Source organism: Physeter macrocephalus, chromosome 10 (genome assembly GCF_002837175.3).
Source record: "Physeter macrocephalus isolate SW-GA chromosome 10, ASM283717v5, whole genome shotgun sequence".
Lineage (NCBI taxonomy): Eukaryota > Metazoa > Chordata > Mammalia > Artiodactyla > Physeteridae > Physeter > Physeter macrocephalus.
Genome location: NC_041223.1, coordinates 14,541,121 through 14,563,055, shown reverse-complemented (window position 1 = coordinate 14,563,055; position 21,935 = coordinate 14,541,121). Strand labels below are relative to the sequence as shown.

General features: G+C 42.9%; 1 protein-coding gene across 6 annotated transcripts in view; it reads left to right on the top strand.

The window, feature by feature from the left end:
- Window positions 1–4,698: 4,698 nt before the first annotated feature.
- ESR1 (estrogen receptor 1) overlaps window positions 4,699–21,935 on the top strand; it is a 268,086-nt gene continuing 250,849 nt past the window's right edge. For 4 of the 6 annotated variants that reach the window (XM_028494825.1, XM_028494823.1, XM_028494822.1 and 1 more), the window contains exon 1: window positions 4,699–7,977. In XM_028494825.1, coding sequence (XP_028350626.1) covers window positions 7,526–7,977 — 452 coding nt within the window. In that variant the 5' untranslated portion in view covers window positions 4,699–7,525. The remainder of the gene's footprint in view (window positions 7,978–21,935) is intronic. The other 2 variants (XM_028494821.2, XM_028494820.2) reach the window with 2 other exon arrangements.

Genomic DNA, 21,935 nt, shown 5'->3' with positions numbered 1-21,935 from the left:
CATTTGTTGTTTATGTTTGGGTGGCTGCTGTGGACTTAACTGTGTCTTCCCTGAATTCATATGTTGAAGCCCTAACCTCCAATGTGACTGTATCTGGAAATAGGATCTGAAGATTAAATGAGTTCACGGGTGGAGCCCTAATCCAACAGGACTGTGGCCTTATGAGAAGAGAGAGCTCTCCCCACCATAGGAGAACACAGGGAGAAGGCCAGAAAGTGAGTCCTCAGTAGAACTTGACCAAGCTGGCACCCCGATCTTGGATTTCTGGCCACGAGACCTGTGCAAAAATTAATTTCTGTTGTTTAAGCCACCCAGTCTATGGTCTTTTGTTATGGCAGCCTGAGCTAACTAAGACAAGGCCAAGCACTTAGACATGGCCCTGGTAAACAGTAGGTAATCAGTATTTTTTGAGTTAATTGAATACATGAGTTATTTTTTGGCATGTTCATAAATATATCACTCTCTTGAGACAGTAGGATTATAACGGAGGGGGTTGGGAGAAGGGCAGAGCACTGGAAGCATGGCTAGCCTAGGGTGCTGGGTGCTGAGGGAGCCAGTTATCCAGATGAGTGTGGTAACAAAATAGGAAGAACGACCCGAAAAGGCTCAAAATGTACAAATCTCCTTTTTTGTGTTTTTTGTTTTTGTTTTACCATTTGAATAAGGCTGGTTCTGAAATTGGGCCAGGTTCCTGGTTGATTACGAGGTGTGTGTGCATATGTGTGTGTGTGTGTGTGTGTGTACAAAGGCCCTCCTTAACAGTAGAGAGTACTATTTGAATAAGCTTCAATGTAGGCACAATCTGGATATTGCTCTCCACAGAGAAATAATACCCTACGATGGCAATGAGATTCCTCAAGTAAACAACAGATAAAGGGAGAGAGTGGGACACGGGGTAATAATAATTGGAATAATTGGAATTCTTTTACCACTCATGGTACTTATAGAGAAAGTACTTTCTAAACTGTCTTATGCCACATGCTATATAGTTAAATTACGGAAACAATTCTCTAAAAAAATGTAACGTGAAAGTTACTAAATTCTATTAAGCTGGAGAATTAAATCTGAATCACTCATTGATTCACAATAAAGGGTAGCCATTCTGCCTGGCAACCGAAAATCCAAACTATCTCCATCAGGTTCTGGGTAGGAAGACAGGAAATGGCCTCTGCGGTGCTGAGTTTCATTAGAATAAGGATTTGGGGTTTGGTTCTTGGCTTAAAAATCATTACAATTTTTAAGTTTCATTTTTTGGAGTGGCTGTTTAAGAACATGCTAGAGAATCCTGGTTTCATTTGCTCCTCATTGACTCGTATCTTTGCAGGCTTCTGTGGCATTTGATCATGTAAAGCCTGTTATAGAAAAAGGTCCATGCATAGCGTGTTAGTAAAATTCTGTGGCCTTGAGGGAGCTGATCCCAGGGAGAGGGGTCTGACTGAGTGAAGGATAGCTCTGTACCTTGCTGACCTCTGTACGCTGACAATGCTGCATGCCCAGCACTGGACTGTTATGCCATTGGTTGGAAATGCGGTATATTATGTTCTCCAGTGTGTAAGATGTCATGGTCCACATCTTGGGCCAGGAGGCAAAATAAATCTATGATGATAGAAGTCAGAACAGAGGTTGCCTGTAGGGGTTAGGTGCTGGCTAAAACAAGGCATGAAGGGAACTTTCTTGAGTGGTGGAAATAGTCTATGATTTCATTAAGATGGTCATCCCATGGGCATATCCAAACTTGTTAAACTGTACGCATAAGATATGTGCATTTCACTGCATAAAAATTTTAATTCATGAGACAAAAATCAAAGGTCAGTTGAAAAAAAACTCTAGGAGCTAATCAAAAGCCCTTAAAATAAATAGTATGAAACATTTTTTTAAAGGCAGAAATTTAAAAGGAAATTATTTTCTTCTACTTTAGAGAAAAATAGATGGTGTCAAATAAATGTGCAAAGAAAACTCCCAAACAGAGCATTTGTGATCAAAATAATAATCAATTTGAACAGGGCTGGAGCTCCATGTCTCAGACTGAAGGAACCATTTCTAGGAGTGTAAGTTATTTTGGAAATATTTCCACATTTATTTTCTTTCGTGTTTCTGTTGGAGGAATCATGTTTTTGTAAATGTAAAAAGCTTTTAACGGAGCTAGAGAAGAAACTTTGCTCGGTCGCAGTATTATCTGGTTACGAACTAAAAATTCAGAGCTCTCTCGTAAATCATGCTGCCAAGAATTGCAGGCTTAATGCTCAAGACTGTCTGAATTCGAATTGTGACGTTATGGCCTCAGTCAGTATGAGGATACCAAGATAACTGTCTAGCAAAAACAGTTTGAAAATGGGAGAACGTTACTTGGAAAGTTAGCTTTTAGGGATGGGTCACCCAGGTAGATATAATATTATTTTATCCTTTTAAGTATCTGGATGAATAAATTAGCCAATATTTGATGATCTCATATGACCAGGCACAGGACTAGGCACTCAGAAAATACCCAAATAACTCTTTGCAGACCCTGTCCTCAAGGAACTTCTGAGCAGGATGAGGGGATAAAAGTATATATAAATAACGAATTCAAGAATGAATGTAATATTGGGTTGGCCCAACGGTTCGTTTGGGTTTTTCTTAAGCTGTTACGGAAAAACCCAAACGAACTTTTTGGGCAACCCAATACATGCATGAGAAATACCACTGGTGTTCAAAGGAGAGAAAATTACTTTTGAATAAGGAATAAAGGCATTTTCGATGTGATAGCATTTGGTGGGGGGCTTTCAAAAAGGCTTTCTGCTGACAAGCCAGCAGAGTGGGGTTTGTAGGCAGAGAGAATGGCATCAGGAAAGCTTTTTTTTTTTTTTTTTTTGCGGTACGCGGGCCTCTCACCGCTGTGGCCTCTCCCGTCGCGGAGCACAGGCTCAGCGGCCATGGCTCACGGGCCCAGCCGCTCCGCGGCATGTGGGATCTTCCCGGACCGGGGCACGAACCCGCGTCCCCTGCATCAGCAGGCGGACTCTCAACCACTGCGCCACCAGGGAAGCCCAGGAAAGTTTTGAGTGCTTGGAGTGTCAAGTTTTTTTTTTTTCTTTTGCCTGAAGCATTGGCAACACATCAGGGGGAGGTACACTAGACAGGATATTATGAGAAGAGAGGAAGGCCTGAACTTCAGAGGAAGCTATGATCTGGGTGAAGAGTAGAGCCCGGTCATGAGAAAATGGATCTCAAAGCTGTAAAAACCAAGGAAATAAAAGGCAGCAGGATCTAGGAAGAAGTGAGGGGGAGGGAAGAGGCAGAAGTCCCTACCAGACTCTTACAACAGGTAAGGTAATGAGGGGCTGCAGGAGGGCCATAGGAAGGTCAGGGAAAGGGAGAAATCGCAAAGCTAGAATAGTCAGGAGCGTGGAAGGCAAAGGAAAGACAGCCCTCAAAGAAGACTGTGAGACTTTAATCTGGGCGACTGGAGGGATAGTGATGCTTTTCACAGACTGCGGGGTTGAGAGGAACCCCATGTCTGGAGGAGACAGAACGATGACCCATATTTTGAACAAGCCGGCAATGCCCAGGAGACTGCTGGAAAAGTGGATCTGGAGATGCAGTCAGTGGTGGAGCTAGAGAAACAGACTTGACCCTCGTTCACCTGCAAGTGCCAGGAAGTCACAGAGCGGGGTGGGGAGGGTGGGCCTGTGCGGCGGGAGAGGATGGAGAGGGAAGAGGAGGGAGCCTGGAGCAGGACCGTAAGGCTGTTTGCCAGAAGCACTAGAAGAAAACTGGCAAAAGGTGCGGTGTCCTTTCCCACCCCCTCTCATTAAGCCTGGGAGACGGCTCTTACCAGGAACAGGAAGGAGAATGCTGGAAGGAAAGTGTTCAGGAAAACTGCCTTTATTGGACATCTTGAATTAACCTGGATGGTTAGCTTCAGAATAAGCAAAGTCTATGAAGAGATAATGAGGTTTCTTATCCTTCCCGTGTTCAAGGAGAATATTTGCAAAGTCCCTGTCCTCCATCCTCCCCTCCTTTCTGTCTTCTTTTTTCCTCTCCTTCTTCCCCCATTCCTTCCTTCCCTTCCCTTCCCGCTCCTCCCTTCCTGGCACATTCCTGTTTTATTTTGGACTGGCCTAGTGCATGGGTGGCCATGACTGACCTAAAGGAGGAGTTAGGATTCACCACCATCAACAACAAAGGGTTCTGTGCTCCAATATTGCAATATTTGGGGGCTTTCAAAGCACAAAATATATATTTGCATTATGACATCATTAACATTTTTGCAACTTAAAAAAAAAGTAACTTTTAACTTCTTTCTTTGTACTGGTCTCAAGAGTCACTCATAAATCTCTTGGTAACTGCATAGAGTCCCAGGCCAGAGAATGGCCACTCCTGGCATTGTGATTAGAGTCATTTAATACCCAAGGCAGTGACTAATGTCTGGCAACAAAGGCTCCACTAGGTGTCACATGTCCTGAGACACTGGGTGAGGGCCACTCAGAGCACCTTCTTATTGTGTTAGCACCATGGTCAAGAGAAAAGTTGAGAACCTGGTGGATCCATGTGGGCACCATGGAGAAATGAGAGACCCTTTCCCCATGATCAATGCCTCTATAACCAGAAAGCCTAAAATCAGTTCAACGAAGGTACCCACCTTTGTCTTATCTTCCTACTCTGGGCTTTTAATAATATATCTTTTCATGTTTACAGAAAGCAGTCAACTGAGCTATTCATGGAAAGGTTTGTGGGTTTGGTTAACTGAGGTGGAGGAATATTATGTTTCAGTTGGAAACACATCCCTAGAATGCCAAAACATTTATTCCAAAGTCTGGTTTCCTGGTGCAATCAGAGGCAAGGCAACAGTGTGTCTGTTCAGAGACTGGGGGCTGGGGCCAGCAAGGCATCAGATCCAAGTGTATCCCAGAAGGCTTTTATTGTTAAATTATATTCTTCAGGAAAAACCGCCCGTGTCGCATTTTGTAAACTTGATATCTACGCACTTTTCGAGTGGCATCCTATTTTAGCGTAAGCCTATGATTTACAGCAAGCCTGTTTTCCCTCTTGCGTAGGATGGCAGCAGAAAACATGGGGCACTTCCTAGGCTCGAAGTATAAGGAGCAAAAAGGGCTGGAGTTTTGCTTCTCCCCAATAATGCTGACTTGAGTGTGCCACCTTTCTCCCCATGAGCAGACAGCAAGCTTCTCCTCACTTCCCACGGCCATTCATCCATCTCTGTGCAGCAGCCCAGTTGCTGTGCCTGCCGGGAGGGGCTGCCAAGTGCCCTGCCTACTGGCTGCTTCCCGATTCCCTGCCATTCCACATACAAACACATCCCCACACGCTCTGCCTTGCTCACACACGGAGCCACAAGCACATGTGAGCACATTCTTTCCTTCATTCTCACTGTCTCAGCCCTTGACTTCTACAAGCCCATGGAACATTTCTGGAAAGACGCTCTTGATCCAGCAGGGTAGGATTGTTTTGATTTCTCTTTGTAGCTTTAGCATTTTGAGAAAGCAACTTACCTTTCTGGCCAGTGTCTGTATCCTAGCAGGGAGATGAGGATTGCTGCTTTCCATGGGTTTATGTGCGCATCTCCTTCTGCTTTCAGGACTTGCAAGGTTCTTTGTGTAATTTACATACAATTCGGCAGGTTCAGAGTTTTAAGGGCCCTCTGAAGTGCTTTTGCATGGGTTTTAAAAAAGACATTTGAAAATTGAAAGTGTGATTTACCGAAACGAAGTCATCTGTAAAAAAATTGCTTTGGAAAGTAATGGTTGCTGGCCATAAAGAGAAATATCTATGATTCACCTAATGTGTTTTTAACCCTTTCTTTGCTTACAATCTATAGTTACTGTTGCTGAGCTCAATTTTGGCTTCACAGTAAATCAGCTGCACCTGCATATTACCCCCAAATGGTCTGTCTGCTCTTGTAAGAATTAGGTAAAATGTGTGCTTATTAGTATAAAGATATCCCAAAATATTACTATCAGTAACAGCATCCTTGTCATTTATATATGACACAAACATTTTGTCAGGTATTCTGTCAGGTGTTTGGTATAGCAGTTAAAGCAAAGTATCTGATGGTCATACCAGAGTTCATTAGGCTGGGGCAAAGGAAGTTTATTAAAAAGTATAAACTGTCCAAGATTATAGGTGCACAACATATTTACCATATCTTTTTAATATATACTTATATATACACATTATATACTATATAGTATATAGTATTATATATATTATGTTTTATACATATATAATGTACTTGAGCATGTCTAGTTTTCAATTCAGTACAAAACTTTTTTCTATTTCTCTTTCAATCTGGATATTTGATTCTGCATATCCTAGTCCAAGTGAACCAAGGAGGTCCAATCACAGGATGAAAGAACAGAAATGTATCACTGCCTTTTAAAATTTGTTGGTTAGACCAACCGTGTAACCTAATTGCCAAAGATTTGATTAATGACCTGGGGTTATTTTTTTTTTATGGTAAGGTCACGTTTCATATTCAGTTTTCTGAAGTTTTGGTTGCATAATCAGTGGAAGGCATGAAGACCCATGTCTGTTTACAAAAACGGAAGGTTTTTGTAAATCGTCATTCACATTAGAATTCCTGTTGGGAGCAAGTACAGTACTGTGGTCCAGCACCAACAGACGAGTCGGGCTGGGAGAATCTCAGAAGGTCGTGGCTGGAGGGGACCACTCTGGGAGAATTTTGAAGAAAACTGAGGTCGAGTAGCACTCTCCTGCTGCAAAGCGCGGCTCTTCCTATATGTACACCTTGAATCTCCACCCCCTTCCCCCCAGATGCCTCCCAACAGCGCCGGCAGCTGCTAAATATAGCTGTCTGCCTATGCAACCGCATACCCCGCTCTATCTGCCGTATCTCGGTTACAGAGTGGTCCTCCCCAGGGTCATTCTATGTACACACTACATATTTCCAGCCAACGAGGAGCGTGAATCACACAGTAAGAGAGACAAACAGAGATAGATTGGAGCCTGGCACGGGGCACATAAGGTAGCACGTTAGAGAAAGCCGGCCCCTGGGTTAGTCTTCCGAGTTTGTTTTACGCCCCGTCTCCTCTGGGCCACCTTTAGGAGATCCCTCGGCTCCCCCGCCCTCCTGCAGTGAAATTCAGCCTCTATCCAGCAGCGACAAGTAAAGTAAAGTTCAGGGAAGCTGCTCTTTGGGATCGCTCCAAAACGAGCTGCGCCTGGAGTGATGTTTAAGCCAACGTCAGGGCAAGGCAACAGCCCCTGGCCGGCTTCCAGCACCTCTGTAATGCATACGAGCTCGGGAGACCGGTACTTAAAGTTGGAGACCCGAGCCCGGGAGTTGGCGGAGCGCGCTCGCGCCGGGCTGCACTTGCTCGCGTCCGGCCGGCCCGCTCCATCGGACGGGCCGGCTCCCGGGGCAGGGCCGGGGCTCGCGTCGCGGCGGGACATGCGCTGCGCCGCCTCTAACCGCGGGCTGTGCTCTTCTTCCAGGTGGCCGGTCGGCTGCTGAGCCCTCTGCCGCGGGGGGAGACGGTTTGCGCCTTGCCCGCGGCCACCGACCATGACCATGACCCTGCACACCAAAGCGTCTGGCATGGCCCTGCTGCACCAGATCCAAGCCAACGAGCTGGAGCCCCTGAACCGCCCGCAGCTCAAGATCCCCCTGGAGCGGCCCCTGAGCGAGGTGTACGTGGACAGCAGCAAGCCCGCCGTGTACAGCTACCCCGAGGGCGCCGCGTACGACTTCAACGCCGCGGCCGCCGCCTCCGCGCCCGTCTACGGCCAGCCGGGCCTCGCCTACGGCCCCGGGTCCGAGGCGGCTGCGTTCGGCGCCAACGGCCTGGGGGGGTTCCCGCCGCTCAACAGCGTGTCTCCGAGCCCGCTGGTGCTCTTGCACCCGCCGCCGCAGCTCTCGCCCTTCCTGCATCCCCACGGCCAACAGGTGCCCTATTACCTGGAGAACGAGCCGAGCGGCTATGCGGTGCGCGAGGCCGGCCCTCCCGCCTTCTACAGGTACCCGCGCCGCCCGCCGCGCCACGTCGGGGTGGCCGCCGCGCGCCCGGCGGCGGGAGGGAGCGGGGGGCGAGGGGCCGCGCCGCCGGGAGCTCGCGGGGCCCGCAGGCCGCGGGGCCGGGCGCCCAGCAACCCGGCCGCCGCCGGAGCCGGGGACGCGCGACCCGAGGGCTAGCGCGCGGCCCGGCCCAGGGTCACGCGGGGATCTCGCGTTCGAGTTCTCTGGCCTGGCGGCTTAAAAAAAAAAAAAAAAAAACAGCAACAGTCTGTTCTCCACGCCCCCCCCCCCGCCCCCAGTGTCTGCGAGAGATGCAGATCCGAAACCCCGTGTGCTTCCTAACTAAACAAATATTGGAAAACTGTGCAAAGCAGAGGTTATGAGTGTGTGTGTGTGCGGGGAACACCCCAGAGCAAATAAACACAAGGTGCTCTGAGTCCCTAGAAAATGTCCCGCCTTGGTATTTAAGGCTGAAGGTGTCTGGGGCTAGGGGAGCTCAGAATTGTATTTATTTATATTATTAGTATTATTTTACAATTTTGTTTTAATGTGCTTGCAAAATGTCCTTTCCCCTAGAATTTCGGGGTGGAAATAGGCACGCTATGATGATGGTGATGATAATGATGGTGAAGGTGATCCCCTTGGGAAGGGATTCCTAGCAGCGCTTTCCTCGCCCTCCCCGTCCCACCTTGGAGGGCTGTAGGACCGAATTGCGCGCTCAGAGGAGCAATAGAGTTCAGTGGGTCTTAAGGAGTTTCTGATTTCTGAGTCACCAGGCTGAGTCCGTGTCGCAGCAGACAGAAGACTTCTGACAGCCAGAGATTTATAAGTGTCCTGTGGGTTTAACACATGCCACATCGAAGCACGAGTGTTTTGAAATACTTTCCTGACAGCTAGGTTTCATTTCTGGCCTACCGGGGAGGAGAGTGCCCCAGGACTGGGGAGCAGGGGTTCAGCCCGGTTCTGTGCTTTTCCTTCAAGGGCGAAGAAGCAGTTGGTAGTTTGGGACACTTTTGTGACTGAAGAGGCAAATGTTTCGTGTCCTTATTTATTTTTCCTAGTGGGGATTATACTTTCCTTCTCCCCTCTTCCTCCCATTTTTCTTTTGACAGCGTCTCCCTTCTCTTCGTGATGGACTTGAGGAACGCTTAGGCAGGTGGTCCGGGTGAATACCTGTGCCCTAGGTGCTGCTGGGAGGCCTCAGGGCACCCACGTGGCTGGGTGCTGAGTTAGGCACTGCCTGACTGTCCACTGGTGCCTGGACTCGCCTTCCACTTTCACCCAGATCCTTCTGTATAGCAAGCTGTGGACCGATTTTCCATTCAGTGTTCTATATCCAGAGATATTTGTAGCAGAAGAAATAGGAGAAAGGTGCAGGGCGGCCCCAGAGGATTGTGAAGGCAGACTCTTGGGGTATCTGAACATACTCGACATCCGTCAGCCCCTCAAAGGACTTTAGAACATCCCACAGCCAAGCAGGTCCAGCCTGACTTATTCCTCAGAAGACAAACAATGAACAAAACTTGAAAAAGTTGGCATCTATCACGTTAATTTAACTTGTTTTAATTCAGGGTTAAAATGGAAAACAAAAAAGAATCTATTCTGCCCACTTTTTTTTTTTTTTAAAAAAGTGTTAGAACAAAGTATAACGATTAAGTCTAACTCACACCTTTTAAACTCCTTGTTGTGAAGGAAGGCACTGGTATGATGTGAATTCCATAACCTTATGGTAGACTCCAGAAACTATTTTCTTTTCCATTTAATTTTCAGTTCTTTTATTGCAAATTAATGCCACTGAGTTTCAATGGGCACTAATGAGGCTGCTTCTCAGTGGATTATTTACTGCCTTGCTAATAATTACAAAGTGAGCATGGTCAAATAAAGAGGGGAATCACATTTTATTCAAAATTGTTCATCATCCCAGTGGCAAATAATATCGCTGTAATATGCCCCATCTTAAACTTTTTGCATTAGATGATATTCAGATACTTTTAGAATAATAAAAAAATATATGGAACTTAAAAAAAATAAGGTAAAAAACTCATACACATGGGATTCTGTGTGGAAATTCAGTTTTAGAATAATTTTTTTTCCTTTGTCGTTTACTTACCATAACATCCTTTCTTTTTTGTTTGAATTCTGCCTTTATTACCCAGGGAGGAAAAGAAGGCTCTCTGAAATAGAGTTATTTCAAATAGACAGATGTTACTTAATATTTTTCCCCTCTCAGTTTTGCTGTTTGACTCTGGGTAAAAAGAACTGATTAGATGCTTTTAGGAACCTCTAATTTTCTTCAGTAGTTATCAAAAGTTTTGGGGGCCAAAAGCAATGTTTTCAAACTGCTTGTCAGGACCCAGAGGATCACAAAATTAGTTTAGTGAGTCTAGAACATTTTTTTAAAGGAATAAAATTGAAAAGAATATAATAGAAAATAGCCGAGTGGGTAATATCTAATAAGCGAAGGTTTTGTTTCCTGAAAATTTGTTTTAATTATACATGCTTGTTTGTGCTGGCTGTGATTAAAAATGTATTTCTTACGTGGTTTGAGGTAAAGAAGTTTGAAAGCTACTGACCTAAAATATTATGGTCAGTAGAAAAAAGAAAGTTTAGTTAAGTGGCTGGTTGTTTTATAGACACAAACCAAAAAGCAGTTTTGATTGTCTTTATTTTATTTTTCTCTTACAAATTAGCTGGTGACTTTGGGTCAGTTACATTAAGCTTTATTACTTCTGGTTCTTAACTTTTCCATTTATAAAATGCTACTGTGTGGATTGTCCACCTGAATGTCCCACAGGGATGTTCAGAGAATTTATGCGAAGTTCACATCATTTAGCATTCAGATGCTATGGGTATTTTCTTCTTTTGGCCACAATATGTAGCCTTTTTTATGTATGAAGAAATGTAGCAGATAAAACTGCCCTGGGCATATAGTAATGGGAGAAAGATTGTCACATGTACCAACAAATTGTTATTAAAAGGGAATAAATTTGTAAATAGGCAAGTCAAATATCTTAGGGAGTTTGGATAAAACTGAAGATGAAAATTAATTATATCCACTATGTTTTAAAAAATTCAAATTTTTTTTTGTGCTGATTTCAGTTTTGTGCTGATTTCAGTTTTATTACTCAATATTCTTAAAGGCTAAATATTGCCCACTTCTCCAAAAAACGTGATCAATACACAAACCTTTTGCATCAAAGCCAAAGCCCTAGTGATTTGTCTACTGTCTGTATGCATATATTTAGTGCCTAGTTTGTGCATTGGTGAACACTGAGAACTATTTCTCAACTTTGAGCAAGGCTCACTTCTAGGGAGAGATTTGAATGGTTAATTTTCAAGTTTTCAGTAATTCTTTCTTTGTAGTTAGGTGATATCTCAGCACCCTTTTTTCCTGTTCTTACTTTTTCCAGTCATTTACACGTTGTTACGGTTTACCTGACTCTTTGTGTTGGTCTAAGAATAGTTCAAGGAGCCACATATTGTCTCGGGAATGAGTATATTTTAGTTTGAAACGGAATCACATCTTCAAACCCCATTTCATTTTCACCTACTCTATGTGGCTTGTACCGGTTTTGTAGAAAGCCCCTGATAGGTAATTGCCACTTATTCTAACCTTCTTTCTCACACTCCGTTAATTTGGATCTCTGGATTACTTTTGTGAATATATTTAAGATGTGACATTCATAATTTGGGAAGATTCAGTTTCAGCATTTTGGTTTCTTATTATTTTAAGGATGTAAAAGACAGGGGTAAGAAACTGACAATGACAAGAACAATAGATATCAGGAAAAACTATAAAAGATGTCAAACTTTCCGATCATGATAAGACATTAGTACTTTTGTCAAGTGAGCTAGTATATGTGAGAGCAGTACATAAGCTATACAAGCAATCGCTATTTTATTATTTTATTCACATATTAATATTTGTTCTGGTGCTAAAAAAAAACTGCAGGGAAGAACTGATTTAAGTGGTCAGGAGTTTCACTACAAATATAGATTGATGATAATATGAACTCATTTTCTGTGGAAGCCAAATTTAAATAAAATCTTTATTATCATCTGCAACATTTGTTTGCAGTCTGGGTTATCATAAAGAACATCTATCTTATAGATACATTTTTTAAAAAAGTCAAAACCCCGATTATAATAGTTTTATGTAAGGAAATATATGAATTTTAATTCTATTTTTTCTAAAATGCATATTCAGCACAAAAATAATAAATCTAACTCCTCCCAGCGACTTCAGTATTATTTTTAATGTAACTTTAGAAGAACCCAGTAGAGAGGGCTAAGTGTGTTCCCTTCTTCTCTAGGACACATTGACTTGATAGAGGCAAATTACTCATTTGGTTTAATTCCAAGTCTCAGTTTGCTTATCGCAGAAAGGAAAACAGGGTGGCCACAACTGTTTAGAACCCAAATTCATACTCCAGAAAAAGATGCTATATAAATCCCCAAAATACAGCTGCTTGAACACAAACCAGCCAAAGTGAAAGTGTAAAGGATTTCGTGAAAGGAGGCAGTCCATCAAAATCATCCAGCAGTTTTATTTTATATTTTAAACTCTGCTGATGAATTGACAGATAACATCATTTTAAAAAACAATGTGTCTGAGCTGTCCCCTACTCCATCCCTAAAACATACCCTCACAGCGTCCTCTGAAATCTGAGGACTTAAGTGGGCTGGAGGTGAAGGGAAGCACCTTTATGATATTCTTGAGCTCATGAGAGAAGAAACCATGAATGCTGAGTTCTGCACCTTAGAGAATATTACTAGGAATTATGGGGGAACATTTTGCATTAATCAACAACATTTTGATTATATGTACATGTTTAAACCCTATTAAAAATATGAAGGCTAGAAAGGCAACTGTTTTGGTCCCAGATGACAAAATGTTATATGCTTTAACAAAGTGATAATTGTATAAGAAGGAGTCGGGCTGACTCTTGGAAGTATTATGGTGGTGTGACGGTGGAATCCACGATGATGGTGGTGGTGGCGGCAGAGAGAAGGAAGAGGAGGAGGGTGAGGTGATGACAGTTATGATGCTAGTAGCAAGGAGGTGTCGAAGTCAGTTGGGGTAGTATTTCTGGATGCCTGTTATGTAGCCTGGAGATATCTATCCAACAGAAATGAAAAATTTTTAATGTACTTTGCTCATTTTTGTGGAGTTATAATTTACATATATAGTCAAAATTTTCAATAATAATACTATCAATAACATGGATACCATCAATCTATTAAGTACCTCCCATTGCTATACAGAAATTAAAAAAGAAAAATCCAAACACACCTGGATTTTCTTCTTTGTTTCTCCCCTGAACTTTTTAGAGGGACACATTGAGTTCTTAGTTTGTTCCCGTAACATCTTCTCCTTTAATCAAGTGTGTCATCTTTCATGAGACAGTAGGCGACTTTGTCTTGTCATTTTCTACTTTCTGAAGCTCCGGTGAATTAGGCTTGGGAAAATTATAGTAGATCAATGAAAGTGAATAAAGTTAATTAAGAAACGTTCAGGACTGGATATTTCCCCGTGAGCCCTCGATAAACTCAGCTAGGGTCCTTCTTTTTGAGGGTTTCCCCCAAAGTTGTCACCTTCAAGACGGGCTAGTGACCTCTGAGGTTTCATGTTCAGATTCTCACCTTCGGCTTGGAAGCTACAGAGCTGTCTGGCCCGAAGGCTCCCCCTCCGTGGTTGTGGTCCCATTTCCAGCCTGCATCCCTTGCCGTCATTCCCCCTGTTCCCAAACAGGGGCGAGTGCAGGGACCCAGCAGCCTTCACGTGTGCATGCCAGGCACTGCTTCCTAGGCAGTTTTCTTGGCAACTCGATTCACGATTCACTTCTCTCACATTAAGACTTGGAATTTCTTTTAAGACCCTGAAAGTAAAAGAGAATTCTCTTTTAGTTTCCTGCAACTAAATAGTGTTAGAAATAGTAATTTTTGCATTGGCATCCTTTCTCTTTCCTCTGCTGATCTTTGTTTTGATAGTCCGTTCTCCTGTTTTCTTGTTTCTTTGCTTTATTTTCGACTGTTCTTCCCTTTAAACTCTTCTTGGCTTCTTTTCGGCTATCCAGCTTTCTTTATTCTTTTCTGTTTTAGTCACTCCATCTGTGTAGTCCCACAGTTTTCCTCCCATCTTTTCTGGTTTATTTCTTTATTGACCTCTGTTGTCTGTTATTTTAATAAAATTTGGAACAGGGCTCATCAGAGTTCCTCCCTAGCCTGGGAGGTCCAGTGGTGTAAGAATATGCCTTAATAACCCATTCACTACATTAAAAGTGGCATTAACTACAGTAAAAGTTTCAAAAACGATTTTTTCTTGTCTTTAAGGGTAGACGCTTAACAAAAATTCAGGAAGAAACTTTCACTTAGTAAAATTGCTTTCCTAGCTCATTCATTCGTTCATTCATTTGGCTACGTTGTTCCAAAGTGTGTAGCTCATCAAAGGCATAGATGAAATATCAATAAAATGTGTGTTTGTATTCCTAGCAGTTAACATATCAGTGTCAGCACAGAGCAGCCAGGAGTCTTACTGCATGAGTGGGTGAAATCCTAGGGCCACAGGCTTCTGCATGTCGATTTGGTATGGAGGTGACAAAAAGTGCAGCCTTTGCTGTGGTCTCCCGGTGGCCTACTTTTCAGGAATCTAGATCCACGTGAACTTATACCATGCATTTAAAACTGACTGTAATTTCCCACTTCTTCAACAAAAACATTCCTCTTTGAACAGTTGTAGGTACATCTATGATTCATTTTACTTACTTCATGAAGATATTTTAAGTGTTTTTTAAAAAAATTTTTTTTGATGTGGGCCATTTTAAAAATCTTTATTGAATTTGTTACAGTATTGCTTCTGTTATATGTTTTGGTTTTTTTGGCCATGAGGCATGTTGGATCTTAGCTCCCCGACCAGGGATTGAACCTGTAGCCCCTGCATTGGAAGGCCAAGTCTTCTGGACCACCCACGAAGTCCCTAGTTTTGTTTTTTTGTTGTTGTTGTCGGTAAAACTTTCACTGTACAACATTGCCAGAAACATAATTGATTTTAAGGGTGCTTTATGCTAACTTTGACTTCTGCTTTTTTTTGAGGGGGAGGGGGGCAGACATATTTCTGCTGGATTATTTCAGGCACTTCAGAGAGAGAGAGAATGTGCATTCTAATTTGAGTATAGGATACAATTTAGTTACAATGGGAAGGTATTTTCTTTAGTTATCTGACAAGACTTGAGAGGCCTCCAGAAGCCTCTTGGATTTCTAATAGGAGGAATCCCTGAGCACTGGTCCAAGCAGAAAGCCTATCTTACATCACTGTATTTCTCTCAGCCCTTGGCAAAGTGCATGGCACACCAACTCCCTAGGAGCACGGTAGGCAGGAAGCACCAGTTACCCTGATTCCCTGTGGTCTCTTGCAGGGAGAAAGGCCAGTCAGGAAGAGATGTTTAGATGGGATTGGAAGAATGTGGGGAGTTTGCGAATACTCCTTTCTCAGGAATGAAAATGCAAAGGACTCCGCTGGGCATTTCAAGTTCAGTGATTCCCATTATTCACAGACTGCACTTTTATGAATTTGCGTGCTCGCTGACATTTTTGTAACCTTCCGATCAGTACTCATCGCACTTTCTCAGTCATTCACAGTAGCACGGCCGTGCACAAAGTAGTGAAAAATTTGAGTCATCCAACATGCACGTTCCTAGCTGAGGTCAGATAAGGCGAGCTTTGCCTGCTTGTTTTAGCTCTCAGACTGTAAACAAGTGTCCTGTTGGAGGTCCATTTAGTGCCACTTTGTTTGTGTGTTTTTTTGCATTTTTGTCCTTTTCATTAGTGATTTTGCTGTTTAAAAAGCATAGTGCTGAAGTGCTGTCTAGTGTTCCTAAGTACAAGAATGCTGTGATGTGTCTTATGTAGAAAATACGTGTCAGATAAACTTCATTCAGCATGAGTTATAGTGCTGTTGGCCATGATTTTAATGTCAACAAGTCAACAACATATGTTAAATAAGATGTCTTTAAACAGAAACACACACACACGAAACAAGGCTGTATATTGCTTGGTTGATAAAAATGTTACAACCAGAGGCTCTCAGGAACCTAACCCTGTATTTCCCCTAGGAGTGATGGATTAGTATTCACTAATTCAGTGTTTGTGGCTTCTACTGTGTACTTCATAGAACTTAACTTGCAAGTAATAAGAATTGATTGTATATAATAAAGGGATGAAAGCACAGGTTTGGGAGACCAGCAGCTTGTTTCTTGACCCTTGCGCAGTTGTAATCTCTGGCTCAGTGTGCCTCAGTTTACTCAATTGTAAAATGCCAATCAAAATAGGACCTACATCTTTTGATTGTTGGGAGGATTAAACGAGTTCAGAGATGTCAAGGGCTGAAAACACACCCAGCACGTAGCCAGCCACAATTTTTTATTACTTCTTTAGAAGGGAATTGGCAACTCTACACTGAAGAAGGTGAATATGAGAGCTCTTTAAGAGTCTGGAATGTTTGTAACTTCCCTATATTTGTTTATTTTGCCTTCAAGGGATCAACTTTAATACCCTATTGTGATTAGAAGTTAAACTTTTCCAACCTAAAGGAAGCAGGAAGCTAGTATTTTTAGAAATGCTTAGTGTATGCCAGATACTGTGCGAGGAAAACAAAACAAAGCAACTGTAATAAACTCCAAATAAATAAAAAATAAATAAATCAATAAAAAAGAGGGAAAGGCATTAAGTATTCTGGACTGAAGCAACTCTAGAGAGGGAAGCAGTCTACGGAGAAGACATGAGGTACAAAGGCAAGGAGGGAATTTCTCTGTGATTCGGAAAGAAGGACACAGAGAGGGAAGAGGAATGGAAGCCAGCATTGATAGAACATCTATAAAAGTGGATTTTCAACCTGGCTGCACGTTAGAATCAAGGATGATTTCAGAATCACCCAGATGATTAAAAAACTACTGAGACCTGTGCCATATCTCGGCAGTTTGGATAACTGCCCTGGGGGGTGAAGCTGAATAAGCAATTAAGAGAACAAAACAAAACAAAACAACTCCATGGGCTTTTCCCCTGGACAGTCCACTGATTGAAGCCTCCCAGCACTTCTGTGTTATCACACTTAATCTTCCTATGCCTGTCACGGTGGCCCCAGGGTTTTGCTGTGTTCTGACCCCGAGGAAGACTATTCTCTTCATACCCAGGGCTGCCTGTTTTCCAAGTCTCCATTTCACTGAGCCTCTTGGGTTTCAGAAGCAGAGGGAGGAAGGAGTGCTGAGGAGAAAAATGACAGTAACGTGAATTTCTACTCATCTTTCCAAAATAACGTATAAGGTAGGCGGTTACGTTGGATATTGACTAGATACAAAGAAGGCAAATGGAAGAGTATGAGGTTGCAGACTTTTGCCACAGGCTATGAAGATGAAATTAGGAAACGACCGAAAACATGAATGCAAATACAGTTGACCCTTGAGCAACACAGGTTTGAGCTGCTCGGATCCACGCACAGGCGGATCGGTTTCAACATAAGTATTATAGTGCTACACGATATGCTGTTGGCTGAATCCACAGATGCAGAACTGGGGATGCAGGAGGAACCACGGATATGGAGACGGGCTATAAGATATACCAGGAATATTTTTAATTAAAGTACAGTTGATTTACAGCGTTATGCTCATTTCAGGTGTATATACTCGGACTTTTGATTGGGCTGATGGTTGGTGCCCGTAATCCCCGTGTTTGTTCAAGAGTCAACTGTACACACCTATGCCGATTAGCGGGCATGATTTGGGTTTTTGGTAAAGGTTTAGATAATTGGAGGTCATTGAAATCCTTGAACCTTCCCCCCCCAACAGGGTTCTCTTCTCTTTAGTTCTATCGATCGTTGCCACACACCAGACTCTAGCATTGTTGATACAGCCTCTAAATATCAGTACAATTGTTTGATTGAAGTGAGCATGGGCCTCCTCTGATGTCCACACGATGTTCTAGGCCCTACACCATGAGGCGCTATCAACCCACAGGCCCAGGGCTCTCTGGTTCTTTGTGTTTTGTGTCTGATGCTCAGCAGTTGTGATTGATGAAACCAAAGTTGCTTTTCCATAACGAGCCCAACCCTCGTCTAAGGAGTCTGTGTTTAACATTAGAAAATGGCTAGCAAAGGTGTTAGGTGGCTGGTAGGCACATTCACAAGTTCTAGTGTTTCTATGTTGAACAACTGTAGTTCACAGAAATGTGGTACCAGGCATCTTCTTGCAGGTCTCAAAAACACAGAAAGAAGCTCCTTCTCAAATGCCTTTCGTGTCCTTCTCTCTTTTCTCTGCACACAGCCAATTGTCTATTATTGCTGTAATAGTTCTTACTGATTTTGAGCTTTCAAACTCTAATCTTCCAGTTTACCTGAGCTTACTACCCAAAGTAGACATTTGATTGGGTCCTTCCTCTGTTTCAAAGCCTTCAGTGGCTTTTCACCATCACAGAACAGATGCATATCCTATAGTGCCATGTTCAAAGCCCTTGTCATTTGATTCCAACTCATCATCTCCTGTCACTCTTGTTCAAAACCAAATTTAAGGGGCTTCCCTGGTGGCGCAGCGGTTAAGAGTCCACCTGCCGATGCCGGAGACATGGGTTTGAGCCCTGGTCCGGGACGATCCCACATGCCGCGGAGCAACTGAGCCCGTGCGCCACAACTGCTGAGCCTGTGCTCTGGGGCCCGCGAGCCACAGCTACTGAAGTGCATGCACCTAGAGCCCGTGCTCCACAACAAGAGAAGCCACTGCGATGAGAAGCCCGCGCACTGCAGCGAAGAGTAGCCCCTGCTCGCTCCAACTGGAGAAAGCCCGCACGCAACAACAAAGACCCAACACAGCCAAAAATAAATAAAATAAATTTTTTAAAAAAACAAAAAAACCCAAATTTAAACGGGCACATTCCCACTTCCATTCTTCAGTCTTCTCCATCACTCAGATAATATACCTTTCTTTTTTCTCGTCCCATCTATGTCAGGCTGAGTCTACCCAAAAGTCAAAGTTCAGTCCAAATGCCACCTCCACCAGATGGGTTATCCACCTGGCATTCTTTCAGTGTTCACTGTGCACATAGAGCACCTTTTTGGGTACCTCTGTTATGGAAATCACCAGAGAATGCCTTTCATTATGGTTGTGAATAGATTTGTCTCCCCCATCTATTTAATTGTTACCAATTATTAATAACAGTAATGTTCATTCATATATTAACTCATTATTAATGAAATGATTGTTTCATTAATTTTATAGATTAATTTAGAGTAATTGTATACAGTTTATTAATTAATGTGTATATTCACTCAGTAAGCTTTATCAAATGTCAATCATATACTGACTTCTGTGGTAGCTACAGAGATATTGGACACCTTATCTGTCATTAAGTTGCTCATAGTTAAGTAAGGGAGCTGACAAGTGTATAGACAACTGAAAACCAGTGGACTAAGAATGGTGATAGAGGAGGGACCCACTAGAGGCACTGACGAGGGGCACTTAACCTGACAGAGGGCTCCCATCTACTGAGGAACAGATCCAGAAAGGATTGATGGAGGTAGGATTTAAGCAGTCAAAGAAAGGTGGGTGAGGCTGTGAAGAGATGCTCAGTCTGATTTCCTGGTCCTCCCTAGAGTTCCAGCCCAGTTCCTTGGACAGAATGAATGCCTAATAATTTACAGAGCCAAATTGTTGAGTTAACCAAAAAGAGTAAATTGTTACAAATAGGAGAAATAACTTTAATAATAGCAGTGGCTAGTGTTTTTTGACCATAGTGCAGTAGGCACCTTGCTGAAAGCCTTAAATGGATGATCTTGTTGAATGCTTACACCAACCATAAGAGGCTGACACTGTTATTATTCCCATTTTATGGGCAAAGAAACTAAGAGAGGGCAAGTGACTTGCCCAGGCTCACACAGCCAGTAATGGAGAAATAGGGAATCTAAATCTAGAAGGGGAACTCTGGAGCTCAAGTTTTAACCTACTATATCATGCACAAAAATTGACAGATGTCTTCTGTCACTGATTGATTTACTTGGCAGTTGGTTTAATTCCTTATAATATCTTTATATTTAGTTGTGACAATACTTTAATCTTAGACTACATCCCAAGACTGCTTCTTTTAGTTTTATGGGAAATGACTATTTTTATGCTTGCTAAAATCATGTTTAAACATTTTTCCATTTAGTAGGGAACGTTTTCCCTTCTGGTATCAGGAAGAGCCATTAAAGAAAATCCTACAGGGCTTCCCTGGTGGCGCAGTGGTTGCGCGTCCGCCTGCCGATGCAGGGGAACCGGGTTCGCGCCCCAGTCTGGGAAGATCCCACATGCCGCGGAGCTGCTGGGCCCGTGAGCCATGGCTGCTGGGCCTGCGCTCCGCAACGGGAGAGGCCGCAGCAGAGGGAGGCCCGCATACCACAAAAAAAAAAAAAAAAAGAAAATCCTGCAAAGACTTCCCGATAGCAACCTTATGCATTTCTCTGCATGTGAAACCCACCCAAGAATTTAAAATCTGGACAGAATTATAGTATTCATTTGGTCCGAACCTCTCTTTACACAAATAAAATCATAAAATCAGAGTACTTTAAATCTAGGTGGGACCTTAGGCCTGATGGATTCCCACCTCTTTATTTTCTCATTGAAGCAATTGAAGTCTTGAGAGGGGAAGTGACTTCCCCAAAGCTCCCTATCTGGTGCGGGCAGAGCCAGAGCTAGAACCTATGTCTGTCTCCAGCCCACCACTTCCTACTTAACAGATGCAGGTCTGACCAGCCTCTGTTCACTGAGGATGTCGGGGCTGTGCCTTACTTGCTGTAGTTCTAGCATGTAGAGTAGAAGCTCAAGCAACGTGGAATGAAGGAACGCCTGATGCTGATCACCCCAAAACTACAGTGATGGCTAAAGTGAATGCACCAGCCATGCCTGTCTAGACAGGCCATGAGTTCAACTGTTGTTTGGCCCCGTGAGAATTTTTAACCTTCGTTTGACACTTCAGTTTTAAGAATCGGGGAGACTTATTTCCTATAGTTACGTTTAGATCATTTCCTCTCAGTTCTAATAACTATACAGTCAGCCCTCTGTATCCAAGGGTTCTGACTCGAAGGAGTCAATCAACCCGCCCATGGAAAATATTGGGGGAAAAAATTCCAGAAAGTTCCCCAAAACATAACTTGAATTTGCTGTGCACAGGCAACTTTTTACTAGCATTTACATTGTATTCACAACTGTTTACGTTGTATTAGGTATTACAAATAATCTAGAGATGATTTAATGTATGTGGGAGGATGTGCATAGGTTATATGCAAATACTATGCCATTTCATATAAGGGACTTGAGCATCCATGGATTTTAGGATTCTAGGCGGGAGTGGGGGGCGGGGGGGTGGTGTCCTGAAATCAATCCCCTTCGGATACCAAGGGATGACTCTATCTTGTTACTTTGTGTTTGAAGATTTCCTTTCTGGTTTTTCTTTTTTTTCCTCCCGGGCTTAAAGGTTAGGAATTACCTTACTGGATTTCTCTAGAGACTTATACTGATTCCTTTTAGATTTCTAAAGCAGTTGGATGCTATTTTTATTCCATAATTACCAATGTGAAAATGGAACTTGCATTATTTCATAATAGATATTTCACCGTAGTATTGGCAAAATTAAAAAATAATTCAGTCTGTGCTTGATCCAGCAGCCTCGTTACAATAGGCATTTTTTTTATAACAAGGTCCCATGTTGAAAATCATGTGTCTTCTTTTGGGCTAATCACTAAACCCAGTGTTGGCTATATACTGTTTACTATTAAATTTTTCCCCTTGTAGTTTAATACTGTTCCAGGAAATGAAATGTAAGTTTAATAAGAATGGCAATTGATGGAACCGTATGTCCCAGGTATAATTAATGTTCCTGATAAATGTGTTAAAGAAGGGCATGGCTGATGGGTTATAACTGTACTAAACTAAGATGATTT